The sequence below is a fragment of the Cuculus canorus genome, chromosome 9 (genome assembly GCF_017976375.1).
Source record: "Cuculus canorus isolate bCucCan1 chromosome 9, bCucCan1.pri, whole genome shotgun sequence".
In the NCBI taxonomy this organism is placed as follows: domain Eukaryota; kingdom Metazoa; phylum Chordata; class Aves; order Cuculiformes; family Cuculidae; genus Cuculus; species Cuculus canorus.
This window is the reverse complement of record NC_071409.1, coordinates 14,886,193-14,907,506: the sequence shown is the minus strand read 5'-3', so window position 1 is coordinate 14,907,506 and position 21,314 is coordinate 14,886,193. Positions and strand designations below refer to the sequence as shown.

The following is a 21,314-nucleotide window of genomic DNA, read 5'->3' as shown; positions in this document are numbered from 1 at the left end:
ATCCAATACAGTTCACACAAAGCAGAACAACCACAGATACAATAGCCATTTCACTTGAAAATAACAGCAGGTGTTTAAAACACGGCAGAGACAACAGTAATGTCTAGACCTGCACATACTCACAGTTTATCTTAGCTCAAAATAATTTCATTGTGCAAATGGCATAAGATTACAAGTCCCAACCTGCACTCTCTCAAACATGCTCAAGTCTTCCATTAGAGAGCAGAATCCATAAAGAATTGCTCATCACAACACGTAGAAGCTACCAGCATCTATCATCTGGGAAACTAGGAGCTTCTGATAGTTCCAGACCATCTCTTTTTGGGAAGGGAAATCGGATTTCCCCAAAGTGTTGGAGTTCTTACAGTAAGCAGCCAGCTCACCGGTTTTTTCCACCAGTTTCCATTTATAGTAAAGTTGTCAGCTCAGGTTTTGTTTTCATTTTTAAAATTTTCAGAACTCCTTAGTCGCACACTAAAATTACGTACAGCAAAAGGCTAAGTTTTTTTCATCTGCAGAACAGAAAGTACTAAAGATAACATGTCCTTCCAACATATTTATTTATGTATATTTAATTTAAAACACATGCAAGTTCAAAAAGGAGCCGAATGTAACAACTGCCAAAGAGTTCTAGGAGAAAGTATCAAAAACACTTCTGTGGTACTTACAGTAACTTTTCTCCTTCCTCCTCCTTTTTGGTGATAGTCACTAGCTACCTTAAGGTGGAATAAGCTCTAATTCCTCTTGCTCCTCTTTCATTAACCAAAATTTGTTTAAAAGCATACTACAGTTAAAAGCTGGAATTGCTGGGATTGGTATAGCTGTGAAAGATGCCTATATCTAAAAATACTGAGAATCAGAAGCCTTTAATAAGATCTAGATTACTTTGAAGCTCAATAGGCAAGGGAGCAGGAATAAAACAAACCCCCCAAAACCCAAAACTTCCAGGTACATAGATGAAAACTTCACCGACTAGTGTCTCATTTAACCTAAAGCAGACACTCTGGAACCTGGTTACAGTGTGATCACATCCACGCATAGAGTGATCACAGCAAAAATAAATTAAAAGCATCATTTGCAATGTAGGAACCGGCCTTTATGAAGAATAACATCAAGTGTCAAACAGGCACAGCACCATTCTTGAGGGGTTATTTCCCAGAAGCCAGAGAGCAAGAAGCAGTCATCTTTGAAATCTCTCCTGCTACTTAAATCCCTTCCGATTAAACAAAAATCATTCACACAGCAGGGTGCAATCATCTACTTTCAGCAACAACTTAAATTTTCTGTTTCCAGCAGGAGCATCACAGCCAGTTCACAGCATCTGGAAAGAGCAAGAGGTAACTTACTTCTGTTCTGTCTGACCCCATTCTTGTCAGTCTGCAGTGAGCAATGACATGAAGAGTAATTTGCCATAAGTATCCCATGGAGAACAATTCCAAGACCTCTTCATAATCAGTGGTTAGACTGCACCAACAGGAAATCCTTGAAAAAGCCTCACCCAAGAAAGATGTATTTTGTCAAGCCAGCACACATTTTTCTATTTTAGGAACCATAAACAGAAGTCCAACATGTTCCAGTTACTGAATTTAGTCAGCAACAATAAACCTCAATCACAAGGACTAGTGACTAGTCAAAAATCTAGTCTTCCTACAGAGAAAGGAAACTTCTCCATAGACAGGAACTCATCATCAAGAAAACATATACATTCCATTTAACACTCTAAATGTAAAAGAAATTGTTTATCCACTGACAAAGCACACAAGCTAAGAATTCAGGTAATGGTCTTGGAAAGCATAAGGACGGAGAGAAGAAAGCTGAAGAGAAGATAGAGAACTATGAAATAAAAAGACAATAAAAGGGATGGCAGAGTTCCTGTTTTAGCAACTGTATCTACAAGAGCTGATCTGAACAGACACCTACATTAGCAAGGCATGACTGAAAAAGAGTCACTGCAAGCTACTATATGAAAGCATGAGTTTGTTGTATGGTAACTAAGAACAACACTGCTCGTGTGGTGCTGACAACCAAGACAGGATGCTCAAGACTGCATCCATGAGCATCATCTTTAAGTTACACAAATATATAAATCACGTTTTTACCTGCTGTCTGTGAAGTGAAAGTATTTTTACAGCTTCCAGTTTCCTTCATGAAGTTAGCAGCCTACATAGTAATTGATAAAAAGTCTGCAGTCACTTGCTAAGAGAACACAGGAGAGAGAGAGGGTCTTTTCTCTTTTTTACAAGAGAAAGGGGTCACGCACTTCCCATTTTACTAAAAAAATAAGACGTTCCTTTCCCTGGAGTGAAATCCTCTCAGTTCTTTCAGAATCTGACCAAATCAATCATATGGCCAGCTCTACAGCCTCTATATATTACATAAAATAATAACTTACACAGTTACCTAGGTCATCTTTCCTCCTTATCACAGAGACTTTTATCTGGCAAATTTCATTTCTTTTTAAACTACTAGATAAGCAAGAAGAAAAGTCAAAGCTGATCTGCAATTTACAAGCTCTATGGGAAGAAAAACTTTTTAGAAGGACAACGGACAAGTACTGGGGTTTTGTTCTTTAATTATTTAAAATGCATTAGGAAATGTTTAGTCAGTGAGTCAATGTTCTGGCTATCTCTAATTAAAAATTATGGCATAGATGTGGACGGAGGGACCACCTATAAACATATCCACCTCAGTGGTTTTGCAGAGAGGAAAATAACGCAGCCTGAAGCATAACAGAATGAATGCCCTGAAATGCAAATAAAGGGAATACCTTAAAAAAAAACACAAACCAAGCCAAAACCAAACAAACAAGATCCCAAACTTTAAGCCACCCTACAAAAGAGAGAAGAAATTCAACTCAGCTGTGTTAACAAAATATATTTTATTAAATCAGTTCCAAACCATCTGGGGGTTCTACAAGCTGCAAGCCCTTAGTTCTGCTTCCATCATTTGGTATTCTCAGAGTGTGAAACTCTTCCTAACCACACCACACCTGGCCATACTTGTATCAATTTTCAAATGCATCAAAATACAGCTGAAAATTCCAGTGTTAAGCAGAAGCCAAGGCCCTGAGAAGAGCGATGCCGTAAAGCTGTTCCTTGCATACAAGAGACATACCGATTTCTTATGGTGCTTCACAGGAAATGGCATTTTCCTACTCAGAAAAAAATGGAAAAATCCACAGCACTGCAAGCTGATATAAGGAAGCAAAAGCTTTAAGCTTTACTACCTAAATCTTCTTCTAGATTGTCATATGTAACACCAGCCTTAAAAAGTAAAGTAATACAAGCACAGCAAACCTGGTGAAGGCATACTGAACAACCTGGGGCACTGCAGCCCAAAGAGGCAGGATGCTTGCCAGAGTTCTTCTGGCTCTTTTCCGTGCAACTGGGAGCCAGGAGTCTCAGAGTTCTGGCCAGTTCTCAGGGCTGACTTCGTATTGCCATGGAACATTAGATTTCTTTCATCATATTGATAAAGATGGCCATGTACAACTGCTAAAAAGCACTCTGTTCCACTTCCCCCTTGGCTCCCTAGGTAACCATTAACATGGTAAAAACAAGTCAGGAGAGGAGCAACTTCGGTATTTTTCCTTTGACATCTAACACCAGGGTGTCTGCTGTCACCATCCATTCCCACAAGAAACTGCTTTCTCCAGTTGCAAAGAAAGGCTCTTGCCCTGCAGAAGAGGAGAGGAAGCTTTTTCGTTTTTAAGTGGGAGGCTAGTTACAAAAACAGGAAAGATGGTTTGCTGAAATGTCCACTTCTCTTATTTTTAATAATTCACATCAAATCTTATTTGTCTAACCACATCTACAACTCCTTGCATTCAGGACTGAGGTCCTTTTCATCCTCTGAAAAACAACAACACGCTCTTAAAAATGAAGAGCTTCTTGCTCTCTGCAGGATCCTCTTTACAAATGCTCTAGATGGACAATAGCAACTCATTAAACCCTGCGAAAATATTAGCTTTTTGTTCTGCAAGATGCACATTAATGCTCCCTAATAAAATCCAACAGAAATTTTTGCTATAAAAAAATAAATTCCTCAATTTCATTTAAATGCTCAAAGAATCTCAGCACTTTTTATGACAATTTGAAACTTCAGTTGCTGAACAGTAATCTTAAAGCAAATTCAAGCATTTGGTCAGACAACCAATTCAGTTACAAATCACAGAGTTTAAAATGTTTACTAACTCAGACAAAAAGCCTTACTGTTTCTAATCTGAGAAAGTGAAAATACCATTCTGGAATTAGAGGTGTTGGGGGTGAACATATTAGACTGGTTTCTCTCCCTCTTCTCATGCACACAGTCATTTGGTGATCTGAAATCTTTAGCTATAACTTCATAGGCTTATTATAGGCACTACAGACAGTATTTCTAGGCCCTAAAGGACAACTGGTTTCCTGAAGGAATGCTTCTGAGTGTTCAGCAGGGTACAAGCTAGCCTGAAGATACCATCTTAGATTTAATTACATCGCAAATTAATGTACTTATCTGTGTAGAAATTCCAGCTTACAGTAGGAAGTTAAAACGCTGCGATTTTCAAAAGCTCTCAAGCACTTCAAGGCTCTGAGCCCTATTTTGCAAAGCTATTAAAATATCATGCATATAAATAGCCTAGAACAAAGATAAAACAATAGCAGGGAAATAATTAAAGCAAAATATCGTAGTGTACTGTTTGAAACAATTAATGTATCTGTGCAATCTGATGGTATGGTTACAATTTTCATTAGAAGTCAGGTCAGTTTGGCAGAGATGCCAAAGGACTTTTCCAATGCACTACAGTTTGGTCAATGAAGATGCACAGCTCTGCTTCCAATTTCAGACTGGCAGGTAAAGGCATTTTCAAATCCAAAAAAGACTTCAGTGAAAGTCTAAGGCTTCTTCTGATTATAATAAGACTACTGTTACTCTTTCACTGAAAGAATTCTCATTCTCTCCCACAAGAAGACTGAATAAGACAAAGATAAAATGGGTTAGAGGGAAAACAAAACCCTTTTAATCTTTCCTATGCAAGAACTAACAAGCAGGTATGTTTCATCAAGTTCCTCTTCATCACAACTAACACTGAAAAAGTCACTGGTACAAATCACATTAGGGTGACCGTTAGCCTCGTACTCAATTATCCAGAAGATCTGCCGTCTGTCTGCTGGATAAAGGTTGGTTGTCAGAGTTAAAGAAAACAAATTGTCCAAGTCTTCCTGGAACAAAATCCAAGTATCGGATCTGTGTTTGCTTTAAAACAAATATATAGCCTTAAAATATCAAAGGCTATGTAAACACAAAGAATACAAAAGCAGGAAATATTACTATTCCACTTGCATCATCCTAAAATGAAGAACTGAACATAAGCCAGGCAGAGTTCTCTGTGTTTGAGTTGCCTACACTTATCAGCCAAGACTACATCTTCCTTTTGGGATTCTCTAGAGGCTGCGTTATTCTCTCTCCCACCCTTAGCCTTTTCCCAACAATATCGTACCAATGCAGAAGCAGCTTTCCACAACTTAAGTCATACGTCCCTATAGTCTTTATTCCCCTGAACTTAACAACCACTATGAGAGCATTGCATCTTTTTAGTTCATGATTTCAAGCACTGCTGCATCCTGTATTGAAGCTTTCTCCCTAACCAGATTTGTTATATCTATAAAACTTCTATCCCTCATTTCTTATATAAACTGAAGTGCTTAGGTACACTGCAGCATTATTCCAACATACAATATAAAAATAAAGGTGACTGCATAAACCAGTCACATCTTATTCTGCAAAAAAAAAAGATCAATTCATGATCTGAAGTGGTAAAAATCTAGATAAAAATAATTCACTCCATTTTTAAAACATAAAACACTTTAAATTTATTATGCTTTCCATCTCATTGTAGTAGTCTTAAAACACAAAAAAGACTGACCAGAAATCACAAGCAACTTAAAAGCTGTTTTCCAACAGCCATCATAAATATTTTACGAACCACTTTAGCAGAAAGAAGGACTAATACATAAACATCAACAACAAGGTAAGTTTGCTGTCTATGATCACTGGGAAAAGTATCCGGACTGAGAGAACAGAGACACATTACAGTAGCCAAGTCAATACATCAGTTCTCTTCTTGCTGTTGTGCAATACAGCTTCTTGCACAGCCCTGCACCCACGCTGCTATCTCCAGACTTCTCAAGCTTTACTCACACCTCTATCATTCTACAAAAACATTTTACTTGTCTCCTGTAAGAGGACATAGAAGATGTAAAAAGTGTCAGGTTTTTATGCTGCACTGTTTTGACCATCTTGCTAGTTGTGAAGAGGAAGAAAGGAAGACACAGTTTTAAAACAGCTCTCTTGCACTAGAGCTTTTTCTGATAATTTAATACAGTGGCACAAAAATCATCAGTTGTAAAATACATAATTAGTGCCTAATTTTTGTGAGACATTAAGCTGAGAGGGGAAAAAGCCATCCCCAGTCCTACAGCCAGTAAGCTGTGCTTTTGATTCCCAGCCTCAGACTGCTTCTAAATAGTCAACAAAACTAGAATTAACAGCAATAACACTGCTGGTGTTTTGAGCGGTGCATAGGATGTCTACACCAGCCCAGTGTTCTGTATTTGCATTACTCCCCAAGAATCACAGCTAGGGAGCCTGTTGCAGAAACAAGAATTTCATCAACTTCTCATGTTTGCTCCAAGCAATAAAGATGACTTTGGTAAATAAAGTAGGAAGAAAACTGAACACTCCTGAAAGTGCATTTTAATATTTTTTAAGTACTCTGAAAAGACAAAAGGTACTGCAGCCACAACTCCTCCCCAACTGATACCAATTTAAAAAGGGGAGCAATTACAGACTGTTTTCACTTGATATGTTCAGGAATATAGAATTTCTCTTAAGGGATTACATGCTAAGGAAAACACTGGATGTTATCACTGGGTACTTTACCAACTTTCATAACACATTAGAAAATGTAATTCTGCAATTCTTAGGCAAAACTTAATAACCTAGACTAGAACATTCCACCTAAAACTCAATTCACCAATTTTTAAGAATGAAGTAGCCCACACATGCTTTTGTAACTTTGTCAGTAACTAAAAATTGGAAAAAAAACTAAAAAAAAAAAAAACTGTGCTTAAAAAAACTAAAAATATTAATCTTCAAGTTAAAACAAAAATCTAATGCTTTAAAAATTGAATGCAATGTTTTATTACATTACGTTCTATCACATTTTACTCTGTTACTGTGCTGATGTCATTAACTCTAGGCATAAGAGCCAACCTATGCCCTTGAATGTACACACACACATATGTGCTACCAAGGAAGACTCACAGAGGCAAGCGAGGACAGAAAAGCCTTACAGAATGTTCTGCTATGCAAAAGTATTACCTAAAAATAGCTTGCTTTGTGACGTTTACGACACTTTTCTCAGATAGCTGTAACTAAAGGAGAAAACAAGCCAGGTATTTATGACACAAAGTAAATCTGTGGGTCAGAAGCTCTGTTGCTTTTATGGAAATCGGCATCCTCTGACTGTGCCAACTCCACACTTCTACGGATTTTTTTTTTATTTATTTCTATAGGAGGAACAGCAAGAAGCACAAGTCTGTGCACACTCCTGCTGCTGCAGCGTACAACCCAGCTGATGAACTTATACTCCAAGCCTGCTCAACCCTGCAGTATCAGCATGACTTCCCCAACAAAAACGTACACCACATTAAACAAATTCATACTTTTATTTCAATCCTGACTTTACAGTTCCCTTTCTGGAACTACACACAAAGAATTCAACAAAACCTCTTCTTACAAGAGCTTCAGTCATGTTCCTTCACTTAAGACAAGATTAATTTCTGGGGCTTAGCCCACTGTGTAACAGACCTGCTCGACTTCCATCACAAAACACTTCATTCAATAGCTCTGTATACCCAGCAGCTGACAAATCACTGACTCTCACCAGTATTCAGTGCTGTATTACTGGCATTTAAGGTAATTAAATCCAGTTAGACTTCAACAAACAACAGTCCTAAGTAAAAGATGCCATCTCAGTCATGAAATCCGACAAATTCACAGCTCGCTCGCTCTTTATGTCTCTGCATGCTTGTAGTGTTGAGGTAGGCCAGAGCATACAATTAGTGTGCTAAGTAATTGTGTTTCAGCAAATAGGAAAGGTAAATGTAAAACAAGTTTCTAGATCCTATTGTCCCAATGGACAATATTTCTTTCCAGGAACTGAAATACTTTTTTTTCGTTTTAATTTGACTGAGTAACACACGGGGTAATCTGCTGGGCACTCTATGCAGAAAATACACTCTTCCTCCACTACATGTAGAATGCAGGGGCCTGGGCTGGACAAACCAAGGGCTCCCTCCAGAACAGAGTAAGAACTATGAAAGCACTACAACTAATCGTGTGTTTTATGAAAGTGAAGAGTATTTGCAACAACAGCCTAACACAAGCCTTTTGCCTCCAGAAGCCAGTGATAATCAGCTAAAATGTTTTAGTTTTAGCTAAAAAAACAAGTCCACCAGGTAAGGTAGACACTGGAATGTACAAAATGTTCCTCCCTATTGTGCAACCGGGTACCCCTGTACTCCAACTGTACTCCTTCAGAAAGGGAAGAGGCAGGATAAGACCTGAACCACTGTGGAGCCAATCAAAGAGTCAAAGATGATGTCACTCATTCTCTCATTGCTGGATATGAAGGGAACAGGCCTAGAACTGTCTTGCTCCAACAAGGTGCCAGCACATGGTAAATGGTTTAGCTCAGAGCCTTGCAAGCTTCCCATTTTCGTAGGAGCTATCGATGTCCAATTATGTTTTGCATTTGTTGCTAAGAAAAATTACACTGAAATCAGAGATCAGAAGTGCTTTGTCACAACCTGTTTGGAAAAAAAGATGCCTGAAACTATGGAAGCCCTGCATGGAATTTTCCTTGTGTACACAGATGCAGAAGCCAGTTAAACAGACTCTTTGGCTTCAGGAAAGACACAGACCGCTACACAGCAAGGAATGATCTGTGCTCATTGCAAGCAATGGAGCAGAAGCTCTTGGGAGACACCTGCTGCCTACAGAGAGAATTAGTTCTGTTTGTAAACCACCTTTAATTGGAGCCAGAATATGCTACAGAATGGAGCACAGTAATTTCTACACGAGGGACACCTTGGTTAACAATAAATTGACTGGTCATATCATTAACCTAGTTTTTTTAAGCCAGCTTTCAGTACCACTTACCCTGCTTTCTGGGATGAATCTACCGACTGCCCCTAATCCAAAGAAGGTGCAAACAAAGATTTTTAAATTACAATCCTGGACCCAAGCATGCACTACCTCCTCTCAGACCCACTGAAAGGCTGCAGCTTGACTCCATACTTGGATTACACAGGTTACTGTTTTAACAGATGTAAGCATAGTCCTTGGAGAGCCTTCTAATTCCCCAATCTAATTATAAAAAAAGCCCAAGCACCTCTTGACTAAGGAACTACGAGCACTACAAAATACCAGTTCAGCAACAGATTTCACTTTATAGAACCAAAGCAAACATGACTGTTATAGGATAAAACCTACATTACCAAAACCTAAGCCCAGTAACCTGTCAGGATCTAACAGCAGATACTTAAAAAACAACAAACACTATTTCAACATCCTTCTTCAGGTCATTTTACTGAAGTCATAACCTCCAGAAATGTTTTAGATAGCAATTAGACAAACATATTTGTCTGAGTACAGCTGCCTTTAAGAGGTCTGGCATAAGCACCATATATTTAATTTTTAATTAACCCTCAATTCTACAAATATTAATTTTTCATTCTATTCATCAACTTCATCTAACTCTACTCAGACAATTAAGCCATAAGTCTGGAAACCTACAGAAAGGCTCATTAAGCATCTGCTGAACATTAGGAAAGGCCTCTAATTCTGAGCCAAGTTCTATTTTCTCTCAATTTCTTGACTTTTCAATCTCCACTCAGTTAGCAATTGAGTCACTTTGTGAAAGCAATAGCATACACATTTCCTGAAAACATAACAGGCATACAATTAAAGGCTGCAGAACTGACCAATGAAGACACTGTACCTGAACAGGATGAAACCAAGTGACTCAACAGCTGCCCGCCTCACGTCATCATTCACATCACTCACCTACAAAAGGGAAAACAGGACATTGGGAATATAGTTAAAACACTTGAGAACTCCACAACATTTCAGGCCAGGTGCCAGGCACACAAGTTAATCAAGGATTACAGAGAAAGAAAGTTCTCATTCAGCCTTAGCTGAAACAACTTCACCCTCGTTCAAACACTGAGTGCAAGCCGAAAAGAGCAGACAGACCTCATCTTTTACAGCTTAAGTTATTTTTCCCCAGAAAAACTTTTACACAGACTATTCGCTGCAAACCCACTACCAACTACTATCATGTTTTACTTTAATAGGTTCCTTTTTTGTGATACTAGGTTGAACATTCTCTTGCTGAAAGTCCACTTATCCTAATGTCACAACATCCTGTTATTTCCATTCATAGTATCAAGAAAAGCTTTCATCACTTCACAATCTCTCATGTGGACCAGAACATTAACAGTGTGGACACAAAGCCTGTCAAAGCGATGTGCTTACCAGCACAAGTTTCTTGCTACGTGCTCCTAAGCCCACAGTACTTACAGCCACATGCAGTAGGCGTCTGATAGCCTTGTTGTTCCCTGAGCCACAGTATGCCATAGCAACAGTGTACATGCCAGAACGACGGAGAATCGGATCCTGGAAGAGAAAGCATCAATATTTAACATCCACCTAAACAGGGACTCGGTAATTCTGACTTTGAATCTGTTCCAGGCCTCGAATCTGCAAACAGGTAGCCTCACTGCTCAATCATTTATTAGGGATAAGTAACAGGACAATCAACAAAGCAGCGTTGCCAGTACTGATTTCACAGGGAAAGAAAGCAGCTATGCCATAGGCTGCCAAAGATAGTATCTGGCAGATGTGTCATTCTGCTTCTTATTTGCTGTCTGCTATTGACCATGACCACTGCTAGATCCCTGAGAATGACCCACCACAGCGAGCCTCATCTGTTTTAACTATTACACCTGGTTCTGCTCCTTGCTGCTCACAAGACTACGGAGACTGTGTATAAGGCTAAAGCAGCACGCAACTGAGCACCGTTGTTCTTATATTTTTGATCAGAGTGAAGTAACCTGTGAAACTGCCCACTTCAAACCTACGAAAGGACTTCCCTGGTTCGAAAGAGCCATCCCACCATCACAGCTGGAGATTTCACAAAAGAACAGGAAGGTCACCCATGTAACAAATGGGCCATGGATTAAGTCACAGCTAAACTTACCTTATCTCTGCAGAGACTCTCAATAAGAGCATCTGCCTCCTCCATCCTCCCATACATGACCAGAGCAATTCCAACCGCAAGGCCTCGCAAAATCTTTTCATGCTGGGTTTCCTGTGCGTAGCCAACCATGTCCTCAATAGCCTGAGCATTTTTAGATCCTAACATAACCAATCCCAGCGCCAGGCCAGCTGCCTCACCTGCACAGCACAGAAAAGCAAAAAAAAAAAAATCAAGCAAACTCCCTCCCCAGAAGCAGTAAATATGATATGTAGAGAATTGTGCAAGATGTAGGCCAACAGATCACTTCTGGACACCACCATGCCCAGCAACCCCATTATTCATGACCAGATGTGCTTATGATAATCTAACCAACCACAGCTTAACTTAGTGCTCCCCTATCCAATTCAGTTTTATCTTCCTGGGGTCAAGAGCTGCTGAGATAATTTTCCTGTAACCCCTGTCAATACATGTAGCCCTCACAAGCTTCTCCAAACCCATCTCTCAGTCAAAAAGGACACATGGATCTGGAGATCAATCACACTAAATAAAATGCATATGACAACGGAAAGAACAGAGAAAAATAGACTGGTCAAAGACCTAGCACATCTCACCAATATGCAGCATGGTGCCACAAACCAGTCCTGACAGGACCTCTGAACATTACTGCCACATAACTAAAGAACCATGCTGACTGGGAAAAGGTCAGTAAATAAAACACAGCTCAGGCAACCTAGAAGCTATCTATGCTAACAAGAAACGTGGGGAAAAAAAAAACCCACCAAAAAAACCCAGATGCCTGATAAGGCCTCAGATGGTTATTTGCTTTGGAAGTACAACATTTACCTGTCACTGCATCATCCTGGTATAGATTTGTTTTCAGCAAATCGTACACATCCTGACGTGCTGTCCCCATGGCAGCCAGACCCAAACCCAGGCTGCCACCATGTCGCACAATCTAGAGAAGCATATGCAAGTTCAGTCATCATAAAACAGGGAACAATATGTCTTCAGCTCAAGTAAACATCTTTCCATCAATATAAAGCAGCAAACCATTAGCCCCAGACCACCCATAATGATCACTTGACCTGTTAGAAATTCCATTTTCACTGTCTTGGGCAGTAGCTGATGGAAGAGGCAGAAAAAGGAACAAGAAAGAGAGTTCAAAAGCCCACAGACAATGAATATTGAAAGTTTTGCCCACAGTACAAGAGAATTTCTAGTATCTTTACGGTCTTTTTCCCTTCTGAATGATTCATATAAAACCATAAATCTGTGTCATGAGTAAAAATTGCTGCCTAGGAATACTTTTGAATAGGAAGCTAAATTAGTAGGCATTTAAACAACCTACATGCTCTTTTGTTCTAGCAACAGATACAGGAAAGGAGACACATTTGCAATAAGATAAGTGAGATCCATTCACAGAGTTTTTAAAGAAGTCATCCGAAATCACTCAAAGCAAAGACGGGAACCTGCTGGGAAAATACTAATCTATTCCTAACTTAAAAGGAGACTTTTCAGAGAGGTCTACAAACAGTGAGTGCTAAAGTAAAACCCTTCTTTTTGAATAAGAGGCATTAAACCCACAGTGCTGCAGAAGCATTTTGCAGTTTACTTCTTTGACAGCTAAGCTACAGTGCCTGAATACTGCAGGTCTCCTAGCAAAAACAAAGCAGGTATACACAGAAAGGAAGATGAAGCTAGATTCACTGCCAAATACATAAAAATTTCCTAAAAATTCTACGTAAACCTTGAGCAATAGGTTGTTAAAACCAAACTTTATATTTAAGACCTACAGGAGGTGTAAGCATCACACTACTATCACGGTCTAGGTTACCTCTAACCCCCACTGATAAATCAGCTGGCAGCCCTCTGGATATTCCCAACAAAACAAAGGTTTGTTACTGAACCCAGTACATACATCATTGCTGGCATTCTTCAGCTGGTTCAGCAAGTAGTCAATGATGTCCCCACCATGGTTCGCATGAATGAGACCCAAGGCATAGAGACCTCCACCTTCCTGGTAGGCTGACCCTGGAGAGGTGTCCTTGGGTAGATACGTTGCCATTAGCTGCAATGCTTCTTTCTCGTGACCCTGTATGTACAGCGTTCAGCAGGGAGGGAAGACAGTGAGAAGCAAAAGGTGAAAAAGCAGTGGATGCAAGCACTTCACAATAATATTTAAGCAAGTCAGGAGAAAACGTGTTATTGCCATTAAATGCTCCACAAAATCAGCCTTTAAGTGCTGTACAATCAGCAAAGAATTCTTCTGTACTGGGGTTTTATTAACCACAGTGCACGAGTACTCATCAATCACTTGGTCATTGATCTAAACCAGGACAGATTTGGCCTAAAGTTACACCAGTTCATTCACTGGAGCACTTTAATGAGGGCGGAGGCACACAAAACTATTACAAAGACTTCTTATCATTTCAAACCAGCTTTAAAAAACCTCCTCTGTGAATGAATTTGAAGAAAATTGACCATTGCTAAGGTCACCATTCAAACTTACTGAAGCTTCCTACAGTAGGGGCTTTGGTACTGTCCCAAATCCACTAAAGAAATATACACCTGCAACTTTAATAGCTATATATTATTGACTCTGTTCAGCTCAGAGCTAGGAAAAGTATTCTCTCCTTTAGCCATACTGACACTCAGCAAAACATGCCATAAACTACATTGGATATGAGACAAGATGGACTGGATAAAGAAAAGCTTTTCTTTAGTACAAAGACACAAATTATATTATAGATGTGCTTTGCAATAAACTAGGTTAACTAGAGTGCAGGCATCGTTCAGAATCCCGATTTCAATGTTTCCAGTTTCACAAGTCAAGTATTTATATTGAACGGTAGGGAATGAATGCAATGGTACCTTGTGTATAACACCCAAGCTGGCAGTAGCAGTAAACTTAGCCCAGTTAGTGGCCCTGGCCAGCCACTCCAAATTGTCTCTAGAAGATTAAAAGAAAAAGGTTATACAAAGTTTTTCATACAGCCCATTCCTCATCCTGCAAGCAGGGTTTCACAGTGCTAAAGACAGCTCTCAAATCTGAGATCACATCCGTTGGTTTACCCGTGTCCACTGCTGTGGTTACCCCATCACAGAAAGCCACCAAGTTGGTCAGACAGGACTTGCCCCTGGTGAAGCCATGCTGGCTGCCATTAATCACCTCCCTGTCCTCCATGTGCTTTAGCATAGTTTCTAGGAGGATCTGTTCCATGATCTTCCTAGGCACAGAGGTGAGGCTGACAGGTAAGTAGTTCTCAGGGTCGTCTTTTCTACCCTTTTTAAAAATGGGCACGTTACCCTTCTTCCAGTCACCAGGGACTTCCCCCGATTGCCATGACTTTTCAAATATCATGGAGAGTGGCTTGGCAACCACATCTGCCAATTCCCTCAGGACTCTGGGATACATCACATCAGGTCCCATGGACTTACATATGTTCAGGTTCCTCAGGTGTTCACGAACCTGATCCTCCTCTACTGTGGGAGGGGGTCTACCCCTCTGGTCACCATCTTGCTGTCCCACCCCACCACAGATACTGGTGAACTGAGTGAAAGACAGAGAACTGCTCAATATGCAGCCCATCAACTCCCTGGAAGAAACTCTAGCAGTTTCTGGAGCTCTCCTCAAGTCCCTGGAATGCAGCCCTGACATTTCCCTTTCAAGAGTCATTCAGCACTGTCAGTGTCTACCAAAAAAGATGCATCATCTCAGAAATCCTCCAAGCAGCAAACAAAGGGAACAGAAATTCCGTATCTCCAGCCTCCAAATTGCTCATGTGGTTACATGCAAGTAAATTCAGTTTGTAAGGACAGACAAATCCAAAAACTTCCAGCTTCTCTCTGCCTCCGCATTAGCTTTCAGACCATTTTATTCTTCTCCTTAAAGCCATCAGCCTTCTGCAGCCACCCTTTTGGAAGTATCAAGCTAAGTGACACAATAATGCTGTTCAAACACCTCTAAATGACACTGGAGCTTCCTTGCCATAGATTTACCTGAGGAACTGGTCACTGGTTGTGCCACAATGCATAAAGGAGTTTGCTATAACCGTTGCTGTATGACACACAGAATTCCGCACTGCATCCTGAAAGAACAAAAACAATCAGTATCACCAGCCAGCACAAGATACACCCTAGGTCACTTAACATGCCTGCCAGTACGCTAGGAAAGTTGATTGCAATTATGCTCAATTTAATCTGCAACTTCCCTTTAATCAAAGTTAATACATTCTAATATATCCTCAACCCATCTTTCCAGTGCAAACCCTTCTGAGTTCAACTGCAGCTTAACTGGAGAACCTGCCCTTCTGGTTCCCAGAACTGAGCATTGCAAAGTGCTTGTTCCAACATTTTCAAGCCATCTCTGGAATACTACTCAGGATCACTCTCAAGCACTTAACCAGCCGAGGGAAAAGATTTTCCAGCACATTTGAATTGCCTCCTGAAGTAGATGAACCCACTGACAGGCATCCACTACCATTTTTTCTGACGATATACATCTCACCCCACATATAAAAAACTTCTATGGTTTCTAATAATCATTTTGCTGAAGAAAGTCTATTTGCCTGTAAGTTTTCCTTTGCCCAACCTTGAGTAACACCTTCCAAAACAAAACCAGTTACTCAATTCACTAGCACTGCTTATGTTACCTTATGGGTTTTGTCTTCAATGTGGAAATACCATTCTCTAAGCACAGGTCAGGATTTCTTTAGCCAAGCTGAAGGCATGGTCTCACATGACACCTCAACCAAGACACCAATATACTGTAACCTACCATCCTGAGTGACCCTCCCCCCCAGCCAGCAGCATTCGCAATGGATCAATTATGGAGCTGGAGGATGAGTTTGTTCATCTTACCATCAGATGAAAAACAAATCCATCAAAAAAAGAGGGGAGAAAATAATTTCTATAACCAGTTGTGGGGAAATAAAATAAATCATCACGCTAACAGCAGCCTGTCATTAAATCATCCTAGCTGTAAATTGAAAGAATCACATGTCCTTCTTTGGTGAGATCAGCTCTTCTTCAGCCTCACAGGTTCAAGTTTTAAATATTAATTTATCATGACTAAAACACAGATCTGTAGCCTCAAGATCATGGGAAGTCATGATAAAACATAAGATGCTGTAAAATAATAGCAACATAGTCAAAACAAACACAGGATGAGTCAGACAAAGCCAAGACAACCTTATCTAGCAAAGCCTCTTACCTTTGTGTTTTTGAGGATCATGAGGTCTGTATTGTTGTTTCGTATTAAAAACTGCAGATGTAACTCAATCGCCATTTCCCCACTTAAAATCTTAATCATTTTTGAGATCTGGTCTTTAGGCTCTGGGTTCTTCACATACAAGCAAAAAGAAAAACAAGCATGAGAACCCAACTACAGCTCTGTTAAAATATTGTTCATGAGAAGCCATTCTGGTATGTTCCCACCATCGCACTCCAAAACCTGTCATGTTTCAGGATTAATAGGACATTGCATCTGCCCTTGTTGCACAGCCCAAACCTCCCAGATAAAGTCCTTTTGTGGGCAACAGTGCAGATGGAAGAAGAGACTCTTTATTCTCGTATTTTTTGTATTCTTTCACTGACAGCAAAAGGATATGAGCGACTTCTAATATTGTGAACCTGCTGTTTGATCTTACAGATGCAATGAGTCTCTTGCAAGAGGCAACCACTTTTATAAACGTGAACCTGTATCTGCATTTACAAGTGTCAGAACTGCATTAACTACTCTACATGCTGAAATGCAACTGAACATGCATGTTAGAAGTGAACTCACTTTCTCCAGTACTAAGGAGAATAAAGTAAACAAAAACATTCTAATCAGCTGTACCACCAACACAGCCACTGTGTGAGCCAGAGGCAACACCTTCCTCCTTCACAGAAAAGAAACCACGTTACATCAGCGTCCCCTCCTGCCAGTCCTGCAGAACAACTTCGGTTCTACCCAGCCAGAACTACACCAAAACGTATCAAGCTAATTAATTGGCTAAGCTTCTCAGCAGCAGTCAAATGTCAGGCCCTTTCTTCTGGAATGAGTTAATTATTCCAATATGAACAAAAGCAAACACGTAGGCCAGACCCTTCTGTCACCTTTTTTGAGGCTCAGTAATCCCACCAAAATCTACTCACTTCCTACTCTCCTCAACGTTCAGTATCTGAACTGCTTGACTCTCAGGACGTTATTTGGTCCTCACAGATCATCTGTCACCTCATCTCCAAGTGGAATTCCATTTTTCATTGGCCAGATCAATTTAGCAACCCCAGAGATTCAAAGAGAACAAGCAAGAAAAACTAAGCAAAGCATATTTTGGAAATGGCACTCACAATTTCTGCAGATTTCCCTGCACAAGTGCTTCCTGGTTTCTCTTCTCCTTCCATAGCATCACTGAAATAAAATAAAAATGAAAAATACAACCCAGTTTATCATTCGTAACTAGTCATGCATGGTAATTATGGCTGAACACAGTCCTGAGGGAGCAGCCTGGGATTTGGAGATCACGACTGGAAACAGGACAAGGCCTGACTATCTGGAGGTCACTGCTGAGAAGTAAATTCCTCCACCACTCAATTTTCAGGGTACTTGAAGGCAAAAGCTGTGAAAACCCTACCTTCTCATTCCATTTATAAAGACAAAAAAAACAGACGCTTGTACGGAATAAACAGGCAATAAATAAGTGAGAAAACAAGGTCAACAAACCAGGCAACAAGGATAATTATATCCTCACCCAAAAACCTTGAGCTCTTCGCTATTACGATGGACGCTAAAGAGTTGAAATGGAAATGAAACACGTTAAGCTGTTTTTAGCACCTTGTCCTAATGCTTCACAAGCTGAGTTATAAATTATTTTGTGCCTTTCCTTTTATTTCATTGGAAAAGAAGAGAGGAGAGTGGTTGTTCTGCCCATATCACTGATTCAAAAGCATTTAGACCAAGTTCTCACACCTTGATAAGCCCTTATGTTTAACCAGTCTCGATCTAGGCAGCAGTCTTCACCACACGCTATCAAAGACAGTGCAAGGATCAGGCTGTAATGAGACATTATCACTCTAGTGATTAAAGAGCAGATAGAACACAAACTTCTTCCACACTGCCCCTGAGCTGGGCAGAAGCCTTAGCGTGGATTGGCCAATCCTCTAAAAAAAGAGGTTTTAAACAAAACTATGTCAACTATCTGTACACCATCAAAAAAAGAAATAAAGAAGATGGAATGGTTTTCTTAACAGCAGTTTTCTGCAGCTCAGATTGAGTGATGTTGACCACTGACCAAGTTTTAACAATCAGGGCTTTTAGAGAATTCAGACTAGATGTGAACTAACTTCTTTTTAACTGCAAGTACAAAAGGGTTTACAACACTGAGCTCACTTCCCCAACAAGAAGGTAGCAGACTATAAGCTGTGACGTTGAACCAAATTTGTACAGAGACGTGATGAGATTTTTTTGCTTGAATTCAGCAACATCAGTGTTCCCAAGCAATTCACTGTGGTTTAATGAACTACTGCTCATTAGCTGAGCCACAGGAACTTCTCCATGCTTACCTCAACCGCAACACAAAAGGCATTCTTTCAAACATTGGATTCTCATAACACACAATTTTGTCCTGAGCAAATAGCACATTCTGTCTATTATCCAGACTTAAATAAAGGGGAGCAACTCAATCGCTTGTAATTGGCACCCATGCACAGAACAGGAGGCTCTATTAGAGCAGGACTGTAACCAAACAATCAAGCCTCTTCTCATGCCTGTCTCCCCACCTGTCTTTCTCCGATCCAGGGACAGTGCCAGTGTTGGTGGATCCAGGCACGGAGGCAATGGGAGTGCCAACCATGCGGAGGTTCTGGATCACAGAAGACAAGAACTGCTGGCTAGCACTTTCATACAGATCAAAGCAAATTTGGTAGGCCATGAGAAGGTTATCTTCCTTCACCAGTTTTTCCAAGATGTCACTCACAGCCTGTGGGTCATCCAGGAATATCAGGCACTGAGCAGGAGGAAGGGAAGAACAGAAATAAAGTCAGGAGAAGACATTATATACTTCAGAAACAAAAACCAACACTACTCAAGGCCACACTCCTTTTTCCCCCCTCCCTTATCTGCTGCTTCCACAGAACATCCCTCTAAAAAAAAAGAAAATTTCTCTCTCAGAGGAAAAAATATGAACCTTTGAAAAGTTTTCATAGGTCTGTTTGAAAATGAGATCAAGTGTTACAAACTAGAGAAACAACAATCAAACCCTCCTATTTCTGCAGCTTTATCTTTGGAAGCTGACAGCGTTGTCCTACAAAACACAGTAATTTCAAAAGCACATTAAAGAAGCATTAACCACTTTGTAGGAATGTCTCCGCTAAAATGGAACAGGCATAACACTCTTGAGTCACTGAACACAGCAAACCAAGATGGCTAAAGGCCTGTGAACATCTGTGAAACTTCATAACCGGTTGTCTAAACACTTTCAGACAACGCCTTACCAAAACACAAAGCACTGTATTTGTTCTTTTGAGGAACAAATAAAATTCCAGCTGTGAACCTACCATGTGATACTCCCTACACAGGCTTGAAATATTTTGTCAGTGTTGTCTACATCCCCAAACTGCCTTTGAACATGTTTCTTTCTCTACAAACTGACCAAATGTGCAACTGTTTTTCAAGTTGATGGCACTGTGATGCATACTTAAAGCACAGAACCAGGGAAGGATATTTCATTTAATTGAATAAAAAACAGAAATCAGGTAGATATCAAGTCAAATATATCTAAAGAAAAATAACTTTTGATTGATCTTTAAACATCACTCTCAGAAGTTTACCTGGCACACGTTGATGAAGTCTGGTTTCTCCAGATTCATGTAGATTTTAACTAGAACCCTTAAGACTTTATTACGGAACTGTTTATTCTGCATTAAAGACATACAGAGCTTCAAGCTGTAAGCTAGCATCCCAGGAACATCGTTCTGAAATAAAATTCAGGGATATCAAGTTTAGGTTTGAACTGGCAAGCAGAATTTAGAAATTAAAATAACACTACTTTCACTTTCAATCATGAAAAGCAGAACAAAAGACGTGTACGTATAAACCTTCACAGTTTCCTCTCCCATTTCAGAAAAGCTTATATGCAAGTATATCGCAGTTTAAAGAAAAAAAACTACCAGACATGTAAAGGACCAATGATTAATTCAGTAGTTAAAACATGGAAAAGATTCATTTAAAAGTTCAATACCTATTTCGCCTTCTTCACCTTTCTTGTTTGAGTAATCATTCTCAAATGCAATGGAATTCACTGCACTAACATAAAATGTCAGCAAAACAAACCATGCACCAAGAAAAATTTCCCCAGCACACCTATTTCTTGTTAGAGACAGAGGAACTGTTTTGGTTACTAGACTTCAGAAAGGTAACTTGAAATGAGGGATTTATAATGGGCGATTAAGCTAATAAATACACAGGACAGCAAACAAAACAGAGAAAGCAAGATGAATGTCATATCATTCCCATATACAGAAATGAGAGATATGCAAAAATATGGGAAAGCTGTAAACTGAGAAGTGGTAAAATTTAAAGAATTTAAACCATGTGCCTGGCATACAATTGCAATAATGCAGCATAAAAAGGTTACACACAACTGCTGAGCTGCTGCAAGTGACTGCAGGCCTGCCTCTCTTACTGCCATTACTACGTAACATGACCTACCTTAAAACGTTCATGAAAGATGCTAAAGCCAGGCTGCGCTGCCTTGCAGACAGGGCAGGCTAAGACTGCACACAGTCACTTACGTAAAATTAAAGAAGCTTACCCAGCTATCTGATTTCTTTTGTTTTGCCTGCCATAAATAAATCACTTATCCAGCCCTAAGGACCACTTCCCACTGTGAACTACAGCAGATGACAGGCACAACAAAATAAGACAGTTGTTCTTAGATCAGACATAATGTAAAGACTGCCTAGTCCAGTAATGTGTCACTGCTAGTAGCTGACAGGGAGGACCTTAAGAAGAGGGCACATCGCCAAG

At 40.0% G+C, this 21,314-nt stretch overlaps 1 protein-coding gene across 1 annotated transcript in view; it reads right to left on the bottom strand.

Annotated features, from left to right (window-relative positions):
- Positions 1–21,314, bottom strand: part of PSMD1 (proteasome 26S subunit, non-ATPase 1) — a 77,382-nt gene that overhangs the window by 49,431 nt on the left and 6,637 nt on the right. Inside the window, exons 6-16 of the mRNA XM_054074724.1 lie at positions 20,117–20,260; positions 19,067–19,293; positions 17,639–17,699; positions 16,518–16,646; positions 15,305–15,393; positions 14,177–14,255; positions 13,224–13,397; positions 12,149–12,260; positions 11,306–11,502; positions 10,627–10,722; positions 10,046–10,110 (exon numbers count right to left, since the gene is read on the bottom strand). Of these exons, the coding sequence (XP_053930699.1) occupies positions 10,046–10,110; positions 10,627–10,722; positions 11,306–11,502; positions 12,149–12,260; positions 13,224–13,397; positions 14,177–14,255; positions 15,305–15,393; positions 16,518–16,646; positions 17,639–17,699; positions 19,067–19,293; positions 20,117–20,260 (1,373 nt within the window). The remainder of the gene's footprint in view (positions 1–10,045; positions 10,111–10,626; positions 10,723–11,305; positions 11,503–12,148; positions 12,261–13,223; positions 13,398–14,176; positions 14,256–15,304; positions 15,394–16,517; positions 16,647–17,638; positions 17,700–19,066; positions 19,294–20,116; positions 20,261–21,314) is intronic.